Here is a 13781-nt window from a genome sequence, read left to right as displayed (position 1 = left end):
GACTTAGAGACTTCCATCTGCCACTGAAGGTGCTCAAGAACTTTTACTCCTGCACCATCTAGAGCATCCTGACGGCAAACATCTGCACCTGGTTTGGGAACAGCACCAAGCAGGACAGACGAGATCTGCAAAGAGTGGTGCGCTCAGCCGAACGCATCATTCAATCAGAGCTCCCTGACCTGCTGTCCATCTACACCAAGCGGTGCAAGTCCAAAGCTAGGAAGATTATGATGGACCTCTCCCATCCCAACAATGGACTCTTCTCACTGTTGAGGTCGGGAAGCACTTCCACTCCCTTAAGGCCAAAACAGAGAGAATGAGGAGGAGCTTCTTTCCCCAGGATATTCGGGCCCTGAACCAGGTGTAGGACTGGACTCTCCCACACACGTCACTATAAGACTGGACTCTCACACAGGTCACTATAAGACTGGACTCTCCCACACATCAAATCACCACACGCACCACCACACATTTCCTATAATCCTATAATTCCTGTAATTTATAATCTTTATAATCTTTATAATCTCTTCTGCTATTTGCACATTCTTTACTGTAAATTCCTAAGTTAATTTGTAAATTTTGTAGTAACCTGTAAATTGTAAATATTGTAAAACTTTTTTTCTGTCATTTAATGGTCGGGCATTGTACAGCTACAAGCATTCCCCCCCCCCCCCCCCCCACCCCCATGTCATACTGTGTATGATTGTGTGTGTGTTTGACAAATAGAATTTGAATTTGAATGATGCAGCAAAGTGTCTCTGGGATGTTGAAGAGTTTGGAAGTTCTGTCGTTGGCTCCTCTGGTTTGTAGTCAGTCAGTTTTAGTAAAGACGTCCAGTCAGGTTCACTTCCAAAGTGCTCCTGAATGAAACACAGCAGCTAAGCTGTTTGGTGCTGTGCTTTCACACAGGTGAACTCAGGTGAAGGCTGGAAAAGGGGGCGTGGCCTCCTCGTCTGGCACAGTGAAAACTCAGAGCAGCTGCTCAGGCTAAGGAGGTGATGAGGTTCAGAGGTGGCTTGCCATCTCCTTCATCATAGAGAATCCAACGCAAACAGCATTTCCTGTCATTGTAGAAAACAGATGTTACTGCATTAAACCAAGAAATACCAGGATTCAGTGACCATAGCAAATATAAAATCTAAACTCTCCAAATACTCCGACGTACATGAATAATACAACACTGTATTACAGCTGTTCTCACAGTGTTCTACCTTTTTACAGCAGTGACATAATTATTTGATCCTCTGCTCAATTTATGAGTTTGCTGACTTCCAAAGAAATAAACAGACTCTGATTTTTATCAAAGTTTCATTTTACTGAAGACAGAAAATCAACAAAGATCCAGATTAAACTCACAAACATTGCAAAGTGTGTCAGCAGTGTGTGGTTGTTTCAATGCAGCTCACATCAAATCATCACTGAATGTTTCCTTCTTATTGTTACAGATTTAATGTTTTGAATGATGACGTCAGGTTCTTTGTGAGTCTGTTCTGTGCAGCAGCAGAGAGAGAGCAGCAGACAGGAGAGAAGATCCTGGAGCCGTTAGCATCAGTGTGCACATACAAATACAGTCCTCTTAAAGAGAAATGGTGTGACTTCCTCCTGGACCTGTACTCTTATGAGACTAAAACAGGTCTGAGTGTCCTTCCATCATTACAGCCAGTTTTCCAGTCAGCTCCTGCAGTCTGGTCCATAGACCTCTCAGAGAGAAAGACCTCCATCCTCCTGGAGCTGCTGAAACTCCAACCAGAGAAGAAACAAGTGGAGCTGAGAGGCTGCTCACATGAAGAGAGTGAAGTGAGGAGTTTGCTGCAGTGTCTGCCTTTTATCTCACAGCTCAGGTAAATAACATGCTCTTCACATGAGTCAAATATCTGTAAGAGAAGATGTGCTGTGAAAATAACTGATGGAAATATTTGGAGCTCCATGAATTGTAAAGTGATGATTTTGTCTTGTGCTGCCTGTTTGTCATCACCATCATATGTTTGACCTCATCTACATGGATCATGTTATAAATGTATTCAGACTCTGTCATATTTCAGAGGGAAACGTTCTCAGTCCATCCCTGTGTTTCACTGACGTGTTCAGCTGTTTGTTGCTATGAAGTTTCATATTTTCTATAAATATCAGACGACTTTTAATGCTTATCAGCATCTAGAATAAAGACGTTCTCATCAGAAAGGTTAGATTTATATTTGATAGGATCATGTGACTGAGCTCCTGCTGCAGAGTGTTGGAGTGCACACATGCCAGAAACATCCTTTACACCTGAATCCATCATCGCCATGGAAACAGCATGAAAGCAAACTCAACGAGTCCTTCAGTGACGTAACTCAGTAAATGAATGAGTTACATGAAGCTGGACTTTATCTCTGACTTTGTTTTACTGAGCATGATGATGATGATGGTGGTAGCAGCTCTATAGTGAGCAGATGAAGATGTCAGACAGCAGAGAGGTGTGTGATGTGAGCAGCAGGTGAAGCTGCTGTTGTAGATGTTGTTGTTCCCCTCTGTGTGTGTCTGCATTGTTGATGTTTAGTGTTTGACTCTCTAAAGTCAGACAGCGAACAAAATAACAGTTACAGTTCAGAACGCAGTGATTTCACACACAGGCTGAGTGTTTGTGTTGTGAGTCAGTAACTGTCTAAGAACACTGTTCAGCTGCTCTGATGGAAGATGGCTTTAAATGGACTTTCATTATATACAAGATGGAGTCCATCAGCAGTGTGTGGCTGTTTTTATGCAGCTCACATCAAATCATCACTGAATGTTTCCTTCTTATTGTTACAGTGTTCTTCCTCTGTGGTCACTTCGTCATGAAGCAGTCAGGTTCTTTGTGAGTCTGTTCTGTGCAGCAGCAGAGAGAGAGCAGCAGACAGGAGAGAAGATCCTGGAGCTGTTAGCATCAGTGTTCACTTATCAAACATTCCCTGTTCATGAGAGACGCATGGAGGATGATGATGATGATGATGATGATGATGATGGTCTCAAGCAATATCAGATTGACTTCCTGTTGGATCTGTGCTCCCATATGCAGGACTTTGAGACTAAAACAGGTCTGAGTGTCCTTCCATCATTACAGCCAGTTTTCCAGTCAGCTCCTGCAGTCTGGATCATACCTTACTCAGACACAAAGACCTCCATCCTCCTGGAGCTGCTGAAACTCCAACCAGAGAAGAAACAAGTGGAGCTGTTGTTGTGGGGAGAAGAAGAAGAAGAAGAAGAGAGTGAATTGAGGATTTTGTTGCAGTGTCTGCCTTTTATCTCACAGCTCAGGTAAATAACATGCTCTTCACATGAGTCAAATATCTGTAAGAGAAGATTTGGTGTGAAAATAAGTGATGGAAATATTTGGAGCTCCATGAATTGTAAAGTGATGATTTTGTCTTGTGCTGCCTGTTTGTCATCACCATCATATGTTTGACCTCATCTACATGGATCATGTTATAAATGTATTCAGACTCTGTCATATTTCAGAGGGAAACGTTCTCAGTCCATCCCTGTGTTTCACTGACGTGTTCAGCTGTTTGTTGCTATGAAGTTTCATATTTTCTATAAATATCAGACGACTTTTAATGCTTATCAGCATCTAGAATAAAGACGTTCTCATCAGAAAGGTTAGATTTATATTTGATAGGATCATGTGACTGAGCTCCTGCTGCAGAGTGTTGGAGTGCACACATGCCAGAAACATCCTTTACACCTGAATCTATCATCGCCATGGAAACAGCATGAAAGCAAACTCAACGAGTCCTTCAGTGACATAACTCAGTAAATGAATGAGTTACATGAAGCTGGACTTTATCTCTGACTTTGTTTTACTGAGCATGATGATGATGATGGTGGTAGCAGCTCTATAGTGAGCAGATGAAGATGTCAGACAGCAGAGAGGTGTGTGATGTGAGCAGCAGGTGAAGCTGCTGTTGTAGATGTTGTTGTTCCCCTCTGTGTGTTTCTGCATTGTTGATGTTTAGTGTTTGACTCTCTAAAGTCAGACAGCGAACAAAATAACAGTTACAGTTCAGAACGCAGTGATTTCACACACAGGCTGAGTGTTTGTGTTGTGAGTCAGTAACTGTCTAAGAACACTGTTCAGCTGCTCTGATGGAAGATGGCTTTAAATGGACTTTCATTATATACAAGATGGAGTCCATCAGCAGTGTGTGGCTGTTTTTATGCAGCTCACATCAAATCATCACAAGTGATACAGAACATACAAATATTGATCACACAGTGCAAACATAACTCACTGAAGGTTTGCAGAATATTAAATGAGCAGGGCCAGAGTCTGAGTTTGAGGCTTTAAGAGAGAAAGAGACTCACTGAGCAGCTGGAGCCACTCAGAGCTGTAACTTCAATGTACTGAAACTTCTTCTTTCAAGTCAAATGTGAATGATCACAAAACACTAGTGAATATTTCACACAGCCTGACAGACGAGTGTAAACGTCACGAACACAATGTTGATATTGAAGTGATCAAGGCTACTTTAGCTGCTCCCTCATCACAAGGAGTCACCTGATGATGCAGGAAAGTGTCTCTGGGATGTTTAAGTTTGGAAGTTCTGTCGTTGGCTCCTCTGGTTTGTAGTCAGTCAGTTTTAGTAAAGACGTCCAGTCAGGTTCACTTCCAAAGTGCTCCTGAATGAAACACAGCTCATCACAAGGAGTCACCTGATGATAGGATAGGCCTCGAGGGAAACGAGCCTGCATCAGGAACAGGCTACGGGCTCGCGCACACTGCGCACCCATGCCCAGTATCCTGCTAGCCAATGTTCAATCCATCGATAACAAGCTTGATGACCTCAGAGCCAAAATCAAGTTCCAGAGAGACATTCGGGACTGCAACCTCCTCTGCTTCACCGAGACTTGGCTGAACCCAGCGATACCAGACCACGCCGTGCAGCCGACGGGGTTCTTTTTGGTTTACCGCATGGACAGGACAATGGAGGAAAATGAAGAAAAGGAAAATGAAAAAAAGAGGTGGTGGAGTGTGTTTGATGGTGAACAACAGATGGTGCGACAGCACAAACATCTCCCCACTCTCACGCTCTTGCTCGTCCAATCTGGAACTTTTGATCGTTAAGTGTCGCCCTTTCTATCTCCCTCGGGAATTCACTGCGGTCATTGCCTGCACTGTTTACATTCCGCCTCACGCGGACTCGGACACTGCCTTATGTGAGCTACATGAGGCTCTCATACATCGACAAACACTTCACCAAGATGCCGCGCTCATTGTTATGGGAGATTTTAACAGAGTGAATCTCAAATGGACATTTCACAACCTTCACCAACACATCAACTGCCCCACCCAGGGCACTAGGACATTAGCCCACTGCTACACCCCGTTCAAGAACTGTTACAAGGCTCAGCCCCTGCCGGCATTTGGAAAATCGGATCATGCCGCCATCTTCCTCATGCCTGCTTACAAACAAAGGCTAAAGCAGCAACCACCAATCAGGAGGGAGGTCGCTCGCTGGACGGACCAATCAGTGGCCGCGCTGCAGGATGCACTGGATGATGCAGACTGGGACATGTTTCGGCGCAGCTCTGATGACATCAACATGTTTATGAAAGTGGTTGTGGGATTTATCGGGAAACTAGCGGACGACACAGCAGGAAGATCTATCATCCGAACGTTTGCCAACCAGAAGCCGTGGGTGGATAAAAACATCCGCGACGCTCTGAGATCACGCACCGCTGCCTACAATGAAGGGCTCGTCTCCGGTAATATGGACCTATACAAGGCTGCATCCTACAACGTGCGCAGCGCGGTCCGAAAGGCAAAGCGGAGCTACGGGGAAAAACTAGAGTCACAGCTACGACAGTGCGACTCTAGGAGCCTCTGGAAAGGACTGCGGACAATAACGGACTATAAACGACCAGCTTCTTCAATGATGAATGCCGACGCTTCACTGGCTGATGAGCTGAACACGTTTTATGCTCGCTTCGACGCCGCAGCAATTAAAACAACAAAAGGCTGCACGTGCTCGGAGTGCTCCAGTGAAGAAAATGCATTCATCATCACAGAGCATGCCGTGAGGAACACCTTCAGGAGGGTGAACACCAGGAAGGCAGCAGGACCTGATGCAATCCCTGGCCGGGTCCTGAGAGCCTGCGCTGACCAGCTAGCACCGGTGTTCACGGAGATCTTCAACCTGTCCCTGGCCCAAGCTGTGGTTCCCACGTGCTTCAAACAGTCCATTATTGTTCCTGTTCCAAAGAAACAACAGCCCACTTGCCACAATGACTACCGTCCAGTAGCACTGACTTCAATTGTGATGAAGTGTTTTGAAAGACTGATGAGAGATCACATCACTTCTTCACTTCCTGCCACCATCGACTCACTTCAGTTTGCTTACCGGACTAATCGTTCCACAGACGATGCCATATCTCACCTGCTCCACACATCCCTGAGTCACCTGGACACTGACAGAGGGAATTATGTAGGATGCTGTTCGTGGACTACAGTTCAGCATTCAACACAATAATTCCCTCTAAGCTTTTCACCAAGTTGACGGATCTAGGACTCAGCTCATCACTGTTTCAGTGGATCCTCAACTTCCTCACAGACAGACCCCAATCAGTGAGGGTGGGAAAACAAGTCTCCCCCTCCATCTCACTCAGCACTGGAGTGCCTCAGGGCTGTGTTTTAAGCCCCCTGCTGTACTCACTGTACACTTATGACTGTGTAGCCACATCAGACACCACCTCCATCGTCAAGTTTGCTGACGACACTGCTGTTGTGGGCCTGATCTCCGACAACATCGAGACGGCCTACCTGGAGGAGATTAGCAACCTGGAGACCTGGTGCCAGGAGAATAACCTCCTCCTAAACGTCAGCAAGACTAAGGAGCTGATCGTGGACTTCACTACAAAGCAGGCGAGGAATTACAAGCCCCTCATCATCAGTGGCACGCCAGTGGAGAGAGTGGACAGTTTCCGATACCTGAGTGTCCACATCACTCAGGACCTGTCATGGTCCTGCCACATCAACTCCCTGGTTAAGAAAGCCCGTCAGCGTCTCTTCTTCCTCAGAAGACTTAGAGACTTCCATCTGCCACTGAAGGTGCTCAAGAACTTTTACTCCTGCACCATCTAGAGCATCCTGACGGCAAACATCTGCACCTGGTTTGGGAACAGCACCAAGCAGGACAGACGAGATCTGCAAAGAGTGGTGCGCTCAGCCGAACGCATCATTCAATCAGAGCTCCCTGACCTGCTGTCCATCTACACCAAGCGGTGCAAGTCCAAAGCTAGGAAGATTATGATGGACCTCTCCCATCCCAACAATGGACTCTTCTCACTGTTGAGGTCGGGAAGCACTTCCACTCCCTTAAGGCCAAAACAGAGAGAATGAGGAGGAGCTTCTTTCCCCAGGATATTCGGGCCCTGAACCAGGTGTAGGACTGGACTCTCCCACACACGTCACTATAAGACTGGACTCTCACACAGGTCACTATAAGACTGGACTCTCCCACACATCAAATCACCACACGCACCACCACACATTTCCTATAATCCTATAATTCCTGTAATTTATAATCTTTATAATCTTTATAATCTCTTCTGCTATTTGCACATTCTTTACTGTAAATTCCTAAGTTAATTTGTAAATTTTGTAGTAACCTGTAAATTGTAAATATTGTAAAACTTTTTTTCTGTCATTTAATGGTCGGGCATTGTACAGCTACAAGCATTCCCCCCCCCCCCCCCCCCACCCCCATGTCATACTGTGTATGATTGTGTGTGTGTTTGACAAATAGAATTTGAATTTGAATGATGCAGCAAAGTGTCTCTGGGATGTTGAAGAGTTTGGAAGTTCTGTCGTTGGCTCCTCTGGTTTGTAGTCAGTCAGTTTTAGTAAAGACGTCCAGTCAGGTTCACTTCCAAAGTGCTCCTGAATGAAACACAGCAGCTAAGCTGTTTGGTGCTGTGCTTTCACACAGGTGAACTCAGGTGAAGGCTGGAAAAGGGGGCGTGGCCTCCTCGTCTGGCACAGTGAAAACTCAGAGCAGCTGCTCAGGCTAAGGAGGTGATGAGGTTCAGAGGTGGCTTGCCATCTCCTTCATCATAGAGAATCCAACGCAAACAGCATTTCCTGTCATTGTAGAAAACAGATGTTACTGCATTAAACCAAGAAATACCAGGATTCAGTGACCATAGCAAATATAAAATCTAAACTCTCCAAATACTCCGACGTACATGAATAATACAACACTGTATTACAGCTGTTCTCACAGTGTTCTACCTTTTTACAGCAGTGACATAATTATTTGATCCTCTGCTCAATTTATGAGTTTGCTGACTTCCAAAGAAATAAACAGACTCTGATTTTTATCAAAGTTTCATTTTACTGAAGACAGAAAATCAACAAAGATCCAGATTAAACTCACAAACATTGCAAAGTGTGTCAGCAGTGTGTGGTTGTTTCAATGCAGCTCACATCAAATCATCACTGAATGTTTCCTTCTTATTGTTACAGATTTAATGTTTTGAATGATGACGTCAGGTTCTTTGTGAGTCTGTTCTGTGCAGCAGCAGAGAGAGAGCAGCAGACAGGAGAGAAGATCCTGGAGCCGTTAGCATCAGTGTGCACATACAAATACAGTCCTCTTAAAGAGAAATGGTGTGACTTCCTCCTGGACCTGTACTCTTATGAGACTAAAACAGGTCTGAGTGTCCTTCCATCATTACAGCCAGTTTTCCAGTCAGCTCCTGCAGTCTGGTCCATAGACCTCTCAGAGAGAAAGACCTCCATCCTCCTGGAGCTGCTGAAACTCCAACCAGAGAAGAAACAAGTGGAGCTGAGAGGCTGCTCACATGAAGAGAGTGAAGTGAGGAGTTTGCTGCAGTGTCTGCCTTTTATCTCACAGCTCAGGTAAATAACATGCTCTTCACATGAGTCAAATATCTGTAAGAGAAGATGTGCTGTGAAAATAACTGATGGAAATATTTGGAGCTCCATGAATTGTAAAGTGATGATTTTGTCTTGTGCTGCCTGTTTGTCATCACCATCATATGTTTGACCTCATCTACATGGATCATGTTATAAATGTATTCAGACTCTGTCATATTTCAGAGGGAAACGTTCTCAGTCCATCCCTGTGTTTCACTGACGTGTTCAGCTGTTTGTTGCTATGAAGTTTCATATTTTCTATAAATATCAGACGACTTTTAATGCTTATCAGCATCTAGAATAAAGACGTTCTCATCAGAAAGGTTAGATTTATATTTGATAGGATCATGTGACTGAGCTCCTGCTGCAGAGTGTTGGAGTGCACACATGCCAGAAACATCCTTTACACCTGAATCCATCATCGCCATGGAAACAGCATGAAAGCAAACTCAACGAGTCCTTCAGTGACGTAACTCAGTAAATGAATGAGTTACATGAAGCTGGACTTTATCTCTGACTTTGTTTTACTGAGCATGATGATGATGATGGTGGTAGCAGCTCTATAGTGAGCAGATGAAGATGTCAGACAGCAGAGAGGTGTGTGATGTGAGCAGCAGGTGAAGCTGCTGTTGTAGATGTTGTTGTTCCCCTCTGTGTGTGTCTGCATTGTTGATGTTTAGTGTTTGACTCTCTAAAGTCAGACAGCGAACAAAATAACAGTTACAGTTCAGAACGCAGTGATTTCACACACAGGCTGAGTGTTTGTGTTGTGAGTCAGTAACTGTCTAAGAACACTGTTCAGCTGCTCTGATGGAAGATGGCTTTAAATGGACTTTCATTATATACAAGATGGAGTCCATCAGCAGTGTGTGGCTGTTTTTATGCAGCTCACATCAAATCATCACTGAATGTTTCCTTCTTATTGTTACAGTGTTCTTCCTCTGTGGTCACTTCGTCATGAAGCAGTCAGGTTCTTTGTGAGTCTGTTCTGTGCAGCAGCAGAGAGAGAGCAGCAGACAGGAGAGAAGATCCTGGAGCTGTTAGCATCAGTGTTCACTTATCAAACATTCCCTGTTCATGAGAGACGCATGGAGGATGATGATGATGATGATGATGATGATGATGGTCTCAAGCAATATCAGATTGACTTCCTGTTGGATCTGTGCTCCCATATGCAGGACTTTGAGACTAAAACAGGTCTGAGTGTCCTTCCATCATTACAGCCAGTTTTCCAGTCAGCTCCTGCAGTCTGGATCATACCTTACTCAGACACAAAGACCTCCATCCTCCTGGAGCTGCTGAAACTCCAACCAGAGAAGAAACAAGTGGAGCTGTTGTTGTGGGGAGAAGAAGAAGAAGAAGAAGAGAGTGAATTGAGGATTTTGTTGCAGTGTCTGCCTTTTATCTCACAGCTCAGGTAAATAACATGCTCTTCACATGAGTCAAATATCTGTAAGAGAAGATTTGGTGTGAAAATAAGTGATGGAAATATTTGGAGCTCCATGAATTGTAAAGTGATGATTTTGTCTTGTGCTGCCTGTTTGTCATCACCATCATATGTTTGACCTCATCTACATGGATCATGTTATAAATGTATTCAGACTCTGTCATATTTCAGAGGGAAACGTTCTCAGTCCATCCCTGTGTTTCACTGACGTGTTCAGCTGTTTGTTGCTATGAAGTTTCATATTTTCTATAAATATCAGACGACTTTTAATGCTTATCAGCATCTAGAATAAAGACGTTCTCATCAGAAAGGTTAGATTTATATTTGATAGGATCATGTGACTGAGCTCCTGCTGCAGAGTGTTGGAGTGCACACATGCCAGAAACATCCTTTACACCTGAATCTATCATCGCCATGGAAACAGCATGAAAGCAAACTCAACGAGTCCTTCAGTGACATAACTCAGTAAATGAATGAGTTACATGAAGCTGGACTTTATCTCTGACTTTGTTTTACTGAGCATGATGATGATGATGGTGGTAGCAGCTCTATAGTGAGCAGATGAAGATGTCAGACAGCAGAGAGGTGTGTGATGTGAGCAGCAGGTGAAGCTGCTGTTGTAGATGTTGTTGTTCCACTCTGTGTGTTTCTGCATTGTTGATGTTTAGTGTTTGACTCTCTAAAGTCAGACAGCGAACAAAATAACAGTTACAGTTCAGAACGCAGTGATTTCACACACAGGCTGAGTGTTTGTGTTGTGAGTCAGTAACTGTCTAAGAACACTGTTCAGCTGCTCTGATGGAAGATGGCTTTAAGATGGACTTTCATTATATACAAGATGGAGTCCATCAGCAGTGTGTGGCTGTTTTTATGCAGCTCACGTCAAATCATCACAAGTGATACAGAACATACAAATATTGATCACACAATGCAAACATAACTCACTGAAGGTTTGCAGAATATTAAATGAGCAGGGCCAGAGTCTGAGTTTGAGGCTTTAAGAGAGAAAGAGACTCACTGAGCAGCTGGAGCCACTCAGAGCTGTAACTTCAATGTACTGAAACTTCTTCTTTCAAGTCAAATGTGAATGATCACAAAACACTAGTGAATATTTCACACAGCCTGACAGACGAGTGTAAACGTCACGAACACAATGTTGATATTGAAGTGATCAAGGCTACTTTAGCTGCTCCCTCATCACAAGGAGTCACCTGATGATGCAGGAAAGTGTCTCTGGGATGTTTAAGTTTGGAAGTTCTGTCGTTGGCTCCTCTGGTTTGTAGTCAGTCAGTTTTAGTAAAGACGTCCAGTCAGGTTCACTTCCAAAGTGCTCCTGAATGAAACACAGCTCATCACAAGGAGTCACCTGATGATAGGATAGGCCTCGAGGGAAACGAGCCTGCATCAGGAACAGGCTACGGGCTCGCGCACACTGCGCACCCATGCCCAGTATCCTGCTAGCCAATGTTCAATCCATCGATAACAAGCTTGATGACCTCAGAGCCAAAATAAAGTTCCAGAGAGACATTCGGGACTGCAACCTCCTCTGCTTCACCGAGACTTGGCTGAACCCAGCGATACCAGACCACGCCGTGCAGCCGACGGGGTTCTTTTTGGTTTACCGCATGGACAGGACAATGGAGGAAAATGAAGAAAAGGAAAATGAAAAAAAGAGGTGGTGGAGTGTGTTTGATGGTGAACAACAGATGGTGCGACAGCACAAACATCTCCCCACTCTCACGCTCTTGCTCGTCCAATCTGGAACTTTTGATCGTTAAATGTCGCCCTTTCTATCTCCCTCGGGAATTCACTGCGGTCATTGCCTGCACTGTTTACATTCCGCCTCACGCGGACTCGGACACTGCCTTATGTGAGCTACATGAGGCTCTCATACATCGACAAACACTTCACCAAGATGCCGCGCTCATTGTTATGGGAGATTTTAACAGAGTGAATCTCAAATGGACATTTCACAACCTTCACCAACACATCAACTGCCCCACCCAGGGCACTAGGACATTAGCCCACTGCTACACCCCGTTCAAGAACTGTTACAAGGCTCAGCCCCTGCCGGCATTTGGAAAATCGGATCATGCCGCCATCTTCCTCATGCCTGCTTACAAACAAAGGCTAAAGCAGCAACCACCAATCAGGAGGGAGGTCGCTCGCTGGACGGACCAATCAGTGGCCGCGCTGCAGGATGCACTGGATGATGCAGACTGGGACATGTTTCGGCGCAGCTCTGATGACATCAACATGTTTATGAAAGTGGTTGTGGGATTTATCGGGAAACTAGCGGACGACACAGCAGGAAGATCTATCATCCGAACGTTTGCCAACCAGAAGCCGTGGGTGGATAAAAACATCCGCGACGCTCTGAGATCACGCACCGCTGCCTACAATGAAGGGCTCGTCTCCGGTAATATGGACCTATACAAGGCTGCATCCTACAACGTGCGCAGCGCGGTCCGAAAGGCAAAGCGGAGCTACGGGGAAAAACTAGAGTCACAGCTATGACAGTGCGACTCTAGGAGCCTGTGGAAAGGACTGCGGACTATAACGGACTATAAACGACCAGCTTCTTCAATGATGAATGCCGACGCTTCACTGGCTGATGAGCTGAACACGTTTTATGCTCGCTTCGACGCCACAGCAATTAAAACTACAAACAGCTGCACGTGCTCGGAGTGCTCCAGTGAAGAAAATGCATTCATCATCACAGAGCATGCCGTGAGGAACACCTTCAGGAGGGTGAACACCAGGAAGGCAGCAGGACCTGATGCAATCCCTGGCCGGGTCCTGAGAGCCTGCGCTGACCAGCTAGCACCGGTGTTCACGGAGATCTTCAACCTGTCCCTGGCCCAAGCAGTGGTTCCCACGTGCTTCAAACAGTCCATTATTGTTCCTGTTCCAAAGAAACAACAGCCCACTTGCCACAATGACTACCGTCCAGTAGCACTGACTTCAATTGTGATGAAGTGTTTTGAAAGACTGATGAGAGATCACATCACTTCTTCACTTCCTGCCACCATCGACTCACTTCAGTTTGCTTACCGGACTAATCGTTCCACAGACGATGCCATATCTCACCTGCTCCACACATCCCTGAGTCACCTGGACACTGACAGAGGGAATTATGTAGGATGCTGTTCGTGGACTACAGTTCAGCATTCAACACAATAATTCCCTCTAAGCTTTTCACCAAGTTGACAGATCTAGGACTCAGCTCATCACTGTGTCAGTGGATCCTCAACTTCCTCACAGACAGACCCCAATCAGTGAGGGTGGGAAAACAAGTCTCCCCCTCCATCTCACTCAGCACTGGAGTGCCTCAGGGCTGTGTTTTAAGCCCCCTGCTGTACTCACTGTACACTTATGACTGTGTAGCCACATCAGACACCACCTCCATCGTCAAGTTTGCTGACGACACTGCTGTTG

The 13781-nt window shown here is 45.2% G+C and overlaps 1 protein-coding gene across 1 annotated transcript in view; it reads left to right on the top strand.

Annotated features, from left to right (window-relative positions):
- LOC147333618 (uncharacterized) overlaps positions 1–13781 on the top strand; it is a 64274-nt gene that overhangs the window by 34370 nt on the left and 16123 nt on the right. Inside the window, exons 11-16 of the mRNA XM_086285815.1 lie at positions 1446–1841; positions 2791–3184; positions 5313–5653; positions 8483–8878; positions 9828–10221; positions 12351–12691. Of these exons, the coding sequence (XP_086141941.1) occupies positions 1446–1841; positions 2791–3184; positions 5313–5653; positions 8483–8878; positions 9828–10221; positions 12351–12691 (2262 nt within the window). The remainder of the gene's footprint in view (positions 1–1445; positions 1842–2790; positions 3185–5312; positions 5654–8482; positions 8879–9827; positions 10222–12350; positions 12692–13781) is intronic.

Source organism: Aulonocara sp. 'chitande type north' Nkhata Bay, linkage group LG3 (genome assembly GCF_057382095.1).
Source record: "Aulonocara sp. 'chitande type north' Nkhata Bay isolate Kocher_YH1m ecotype deep benthic linkage group LG3, A_spYH_male_GT1.1, whole genome shotgun sequence".
NCBI lineage: Eukaryota > Metazoa > Chordata > Actinopteri > Cichliformes > Cichlidae > Aulonocara > Aulonocara sp. 'chitande type north' Nkhata Bay.
This window is presented reverse-complemented; position numbering and strand designations above follow the sequence as displayed.